Raw genomic sequence first — 6,539 nt, forward strand, 5'->3', positions numbered from 1 at the left:
CCCCCGGGAACTCCGCCTGCCAGTGCCGCGCGAAGTCCGCCCGGGCCACCTCGCCCGCCGCCGCCTCCGCCTCGCCCGCCGCCATCCCCCCCGCCCCGGCCCCAAGTTTCCCCCCCCGGCGCTGCCGCCGCCGCCGCCGCCTTCCGCCCCTCGCCGCCGCCGCGGGGCCTGACGTCGGGGCCCGCCCCCGGCCCGCCCCGCCTCGGCACGGCCCCGCCGGGGCGGGGAGCAGCTCTGCCACCGCCCCTCCGGGTCGGCTCCGGCTACAAGCCCCGGTACAGGCAGCAATCGGGTTACCTGCGCCCGGCGGCTCCGCCTCCGCCGCTCGTTCCCCGGGGAGCACCCGCAAAGCTCCCCCCGGCTTTGAGGCGGGACGGATTTGGGGTGCCGAGGCTGTGCGCTGTATTCCCGGCCGTTTGGAGCTTCGGTTCCTCCGTCCTCACCTGTGGGTCTCCCTGGAGGAGCTGCGGGACGGGACGTGGGCCGGGAGGATGCTGAGCAGGCGAGGAAGCGTCTGGTGCCGGCAGCGTCGGAGCAGTTAACAAAGCGACAGCTAATGACACAAACAATCCCACGCACTGCGAGGAATCGGTCCCGGAGCCAGGAACAACCGAGCCTTCAAGGCACCGTGTAGCTCCTTTCCCACCAAGCTGCTGAGCCCCCCCAGCCAGTTCGTGTCCTGGCCTTTGGGATGGATCCTGCCCATCTCCTGGCCACCCTCATCCTCTGGCCAGTAACTCTCTTCCTGTCCTGTCTGTCTCAGGAAGGATGGGCCCTTCCCAGCATACAGAAGGGCAGGCACGAACTCCTGGGGTGGGTGATAAGGGTCCACAAAACCCTTTGCACTCACTGTGCCCACTGCCAGGGCAATACATATCCCCAACTCTCTCCCACCCAGTGGAATGGGGCTTTCCAACCCCATGCCCTGGGCAGGCTCAGCGGTTCCCTTGCAGCACGTGAGGTGCTGGACCTCACGAGGTGCTGGGGTGCAGGAACTCAGGAGGTTCTGGGGTGTGGGACCCCAGGAGGTGCCAGGAGCAGAGGCAGGAGCCTCCAGGCAGTGCGGCTGCAGGGAGTGGTTTCCCTCCCTCCTCCTGGGACCTTCGAGGTGGCTGGCTGTGGGTGACTCACAAGCCCATGTCCCTTGTGCCACCCAGCCTTGCCCTAGCAGGAACAAAGCACCCTATTTATTTACCTACGGGGCCCAGGCAGTGTTGCAACAACCGCCTCCTCCTTCCCCTCGGTCTCCACCCAGGCACACTGGCTTGTGCTCTGTCACGCTGCAGCGTGGCTCTCAAGTGCCTGCACTGTAGGCTCCCTCCCCACAGTCGCCCTCTGACACGGCCATGCCTCCCAGTACAACCATCCTGAGGAGGATGGATGGTGCTGGGACACTGCCAGGAGCTGGGCAGACCACCAGCCTGTTTCAGCTGCCCCCTCACCACCCTGTCAGGGTTTTATATCCAGTGAGTGCTGTGGTCCCAGATGGACCTGTCAGTTCTCATCTGGAAGTGGCAGCATTTTGGGGGTGTTGGATGAATGCGGATTTTGAGGGGGGGGGGGAGGCAGCCAGTCCCACATCCCTGCTCAGTAGCAGTTTTAGGGGAAAGGCTCCCAAAACACACCTCTGGGCTGTGGGACCCGTGAGAGCTGTGATGCTGCTGCCCAGCAAGGGCAGGTGCCCAGCGCTCAGGTTCAGTGCTGGAAAAGTGGGGTGCCCCCAGAAGTTGAACCCCTTGATGGAGGCTGGGAAAGAGGAGGGAGGGGTTTGCCATAAGTGGCCTGATTTATACATGGCGACGGATAATTACAGCTCTTTCATCATCTGTCAGGCAGACAGGCCCAGCAGAGGCTTACAACACATTTCTGGCTCCCCATCTCAGCCCATAAATCTCTCCAGTGCACAGTAATAAATCAGTGGGGGCCAAGGGAGCAAGGCCAGGGTGGGCGTTCCTCCTGGCCTCCCACCCTGTAATGGGTACCTAGGTAGGAAGTGCCCAGGACGAGGTGGGGATGGCCCAGCGGGATGCGCTGATTACAGGCGGCAGGTGGCATCCGATGACCGGTGATTTATGGGATGATCCTGCCTGCTTCCGAAAGCTCGGGCTGCATCTCTGCAAGGACCCCGGGCTGCCCAGAGCTGGGAACCCCTGGAAGTGCTTCCCAGCAAGCTCTTCTTGGGGGCTGCAGGCAGGATGTGGCAGCCTTGGGGCTGGCTGCTTGCCCAAGTTTCGCCCCTGCTTGGCACACAGCTCTGTGCCCACCTCAGCCACCTCCGTGTCTGCTCTGTACTGCCCCTCCCCACCTCCCACACGAGCAGAAATCCCACTGCTGGCAGGGATCCATCCTACTGAGCTGGGTTTTGGACAGGTGGGTCTCTAAGTGGGCCTGGCACACACGTCCTGTCGGCATTAAAGCATCCCAAGGAGCCTCTGGCTCACAGGAGGAGCTCCCCATGTAAGTCACTGGCTGGGGGGATACCTGCTACTGGGCAGAGTGAGACTGGGCAGCTGGAAGCCTGCTGGGGAGAACAAGAGGGCCATAGTGAGCACAGGTGAGTGCTCAAAAATATTTGCAAGCCTCACCTCCCTTTGAAGTCCTGCTGCTTGGTCCTCCCCTCTCCCCGAGGCCCTGGCTCCTGATTTATTGGGTTCTGGAGAAGAGGCACCTAAATTAGCTCCAACTTCAAAGAGCCAAGAGAGGAGAAGGGCAATAGACAAATAGCCCCCCACTAATTGCAGCTATTGATCACACATGAGCTGGGACAATCAGATAGGAAGGGATGGATCAAGGGGAGGGGGGGCTTTTGCACCAGTCACCCCAACAATTTGTCAGGCCTGCTCCTGGGCCATTTTTCAAACTGTTACCCCCTGCACAGGAAGGCATTTAGGAGCTGTTTGCTAATGAAATGATGGGCAAACACACGTGGGAGTCCCGTGCTGCTCTGAGGATGGGCACCTGGCCCTCCCCATGGCCTCTGGACCCACCACACCCAGCAAGACCCTCTGTCCCTCCAGCCTGGGGATTCAGGGAACAAGGAGCTGCTTTCAGCATCGTCCTCCCCAGACTAAGCACCGGGCAGGGCGAGCAGCACCAGCCCAGACAGCTCTGCCCCGGGGCTCCCTGCTACTGGGAAGGGACAGGAAGGCTCTGGAGGCAGGTAGCACTTTAGCTCTTTTATCACCTGCCCCAATCCCCCCTGCCACATTCCTGCTTCCTGCTCCGCAGGGCAGAGGCGTGCCAAGCCCCCCACATTCCTCCACTCCTCCTGGAGCTGCTCCTGCCCAGGTACCCACCTACCTCTGTGCCCATGGATCCTCCCAGCACTGGGGCACAGCTGCATGGGCCAGCCCTAAGGCACTGTCTCTAAGGCAGCTGAGTGCTCCAATCCCCTTCCTGGACCATTTTGTCTTCTCCTGCACCCAGGCAAAAGTTCCACTGCTCTCCTCAGCAACCTCATCACTCCATGCCTCAGTTTCCCCTAGATGGGGAATAACAGAAATACTGCAGCACCAGTGAATGTGGGGGAGCACAGTCCAGGGGAGGTGACACCCTGTGGGGCTCTGCCCCATGGTTACAATATCATACTCAGGGCTATCCTGGCACAGGCTGAGCCACCAGCCTGCCAAGCAGAGGAGAGGGCAGAGCAGCACCGGGAACTCCTTCAGTGACCCAGCTCTTAGCAGAGACTAAAGCAGCTGCAGCTGCTGCAGCGTGTGCTTGGTTGAGGTGCTTCCCCCTGGGCCCCGTGAACATCTCACCCAAGCTCTGGGCACCCCAGGACTGGTGCCCCACACTCCAGCCTGGCAGCGTGCACAAGAGCATCCCATGCCCGTGGGCAGAGGCCAGGCAGGGCTGGCCCCGTGCCCCTCCGCAGGCAGCACACCTGCAGGCAGGTGAGGAGGGTTGGAGGGAGACACGTGACGAGCCCTGTGGTGGGGTTTTTTTTAGAGGCAGCTGCTTGTCCCTGGAGGAGTGTCTCCCACACCTTGCAGGAGGCAGGACCTCAGCAGCAGGTCTCCTGCTCCCCACCTTGCCACGGCCATGTCTGGAGCACCCATGGGGAAAGGCACAGCACCTGAGCCGGACAGCTCGGAAGAGGAGCTGGAAGAGGGGACCACAACCCAGCTGTGCTACGGGCAGGGTCTGTGGGTCCCCCAGGGGAGGGGATCCTCCACCTGCCTGGGGGATGCTGAAGGGCTGAAGGGGAGGAAGAAGAGCAGGCCGGTGCGCTCCAAGGCCAGGCGGATGGCTGCCAACGTCAGAGAGCGCAAGAGGATCCTGGACTACAACCAAGCCTTCAACGCCCTGCGCCTGGCCCTCAAACACGACCTGGGTGGGAAAAGGCTCTCCAAAATCGCCACCCTCCGGCGAGCCATCAACAGGATCACCGCTCTGTCCCTGTCTCTGCACGGCGCCGGGCGCTGCTGGCCCTGCACCCACGCCGAGTGCCGCGGCTGGGCTGGGGTCCCCGCGCAGGAACTGGGGGTGAAGGCCAGCTGCCCCCAGCCCCCCTGGGAGCCTGGTTATGCAGGTGCCGCCGGCTTGCAGCGCTGCCCTCCGTCTCCTCTCTACGCTGGATTTTCCCCTGAGAGGCAGCTCCAGCACTATGAGAGTCCAAAGGAGGATCGCTCCATGCCCAGCCCTGCCTGTTGCTCCAGCGGGACCCACCACCCTGGTCTCCGAGGCCAGCAGAGATACACGGGCAGCCTGCGGGACCCCCTGGCTGGGGCTGTCCACTGGCAGCTGGGCTATTGCCAGAGCTGGGGACACCAGCAGTGCCCCCCCATCCACTCACCTGCGGGGCTGGGGCGGTGAGACGGTCCGGGAAGGTAAAACACATCCGTGGGATGAAGGTGGGGAGCGGGAAGGGGCTGTTGCATGAGAGAGCAGCACTGTGGGATGTAGAGCTCAGCTGCAGTGCTGGTGAGAGCCGTGAGCTCCCGACACCCCATCCGGGCCCCAGCTGCAAGTCTCCACTCTGCAGGAAAACTGGGGAAGGTGGAAAGTCCTCTGGAAGTGCCATCTCTGTTTGTGGGGTGAGATCTCTCTGTTGCTGACCACCAGTTATTTATTCTCTCTTGTTTGCTCTGTGGGAAAACATGACTTAAAACCTCAGCACCAGGGCGCTGGCTGTTAATACGTGTGGGGTGAGGGGGTGGGGGGACAGATGGGCTGTGGGGATCACGATAAACTCCCTGGCTGGCTGGTTGCTCTGGCTCCCGATGGTGAAGGAGGGGACTGAAGCAGAGAAAGGTTAGTGCCCTGGGACTTTGGATGCTAAGCTCATTGGTGTGGGCATTTGTGCCCAGCAGATTTGTGAGGCTGGGCTGGGAGGGGAGACAGATGTCAGCTGCTGTACAACCCACCTCTCGGTGGTTGCAGTGTCCTGGGTGGGATGGGCAGATACCGTGTTCCTGACCAGTCCCAGTGGCAAGGGAATTTTATGAAAAAGGACATTTTGGCCTTTCTCCCCAGCTGAGAAAGCTCAGTACAGCTGGGAGGGATCCCTTCTGCCCAGGGCTCAGCAGGCTGGAGTTGCTGTAGGGTTTTACTGCCACACACACACCACCAGCAGCAGATTTTTTTCAACTTGGGGGGTGGGGAAAAGATCCTGTGTAATTTCCTCAGTGCTGAGCACCCACAGAGCTCCTCCAGCTCTTCCACTCCCACCTCAGTGCTCCCAGCCGAGCTCCAGCACTGGTTGCCAACACAGCAAGGGCAGTCTGAGCTCTTTCCCTGCTGGGCACACACACTGGAATAACCACCTCAGCCCTCTGAGTCCCTCCCCAGGGTCTCCTCCTTCTCCCTTAATCCCCGTGTGGGACAAAGCAGCTGGGCAATGAGCAGAGGAAAGCTATAGCAGCAGCCGGGAGAGAGAGCTCTTTACTCAGCAAAGGAGCAGTTCTAAAGTGCTGATGGTATGAGACATCTTGGCTTTAATCTCTGACAGATGTTCCCTTTGCCAGGAGGAGGCCTGCAGCGATGGAATCCTGCTTCTCCTAACAGCATCCCTGTGCCCGGCAGCTTTCCCTGTGCTGAGTCTCTTTGGAGCTGTACCTGCCCCTGCTCTGCCCCTTCAGCACAGGGAGGGAGAGCCCAGCAGTACCAGGATTCAAAGAAGGTTTAAGAGAAATGCAGCCCCCACCCAGACACAAACTCCTCCCTCCAACCGAATTTCCCTACCCAGGTTTTGCCCCCAGCTTTGGTGGTTAGTCAAAGGAGACAGAATCAGATGGACAGAGATGCAGGGGCTGGGGGGTGTGTGTCACCCCATGAACACCCCCCTCCTCCAAAGCAGAGTCACCCTCTTGGGTTCACACATAAAAAACACGGGTCCTAAATCTGTCTGGAGGTTGGGGGATGGGTTTGGGTGGGCTGAGATAAATCAAGGGTGTGGACAGGCTCTGGGGTAGTGCTGCAGGCCCCAGGCAGGCTCCTGGGGCACCTCTGGGAGAGGCAGAAGGTGCTGGGTGTGCCCGTAGATGGCACTCACTGCCAGGGAAATCCCTGACGTCTGGAGCTGAAGCGTCACACAG

At 61.1% G+C, this 6,539-nt stretch overlaps 1 protein-coding gene across 1 annotated transcript; it reads left to right on the top strand.

The window, feature by feature from the left end:
* Window positions 1-4,044: 4,044 nt before the first annotated feature.
* Window positions 4,045-4,818, top strand: BHLHA9 (basic helix-loop-helix family member a9; the record flags this gene model as incomplete). Its single annotated transcript, XM_084273091.1, has 1 exon — window positions 4,045-4,818. The coding sequence occupies one exon, from the start codon at window positions 4,045-4,047 to the stop codon at window positions 4,816-4,818; it is 774 nt and encodes a 257-aa protein (XP_084129217.1).
* Window positions 4,819-6,539: the final 1,721 nt, after the last annotated feature.

The sequence above is a fragment of the Gallinula chloropus genome, assembly GCF_964237585.1.
Source record: "Gallinula chloropus genome assembly, chromosome: 19".
Taxonomy (NCBI): Eukaryota; Metazoa; Chordata; class Aves; order Gruiformes; family Rallidae; genus Gallinula; species Gallinula chloropus.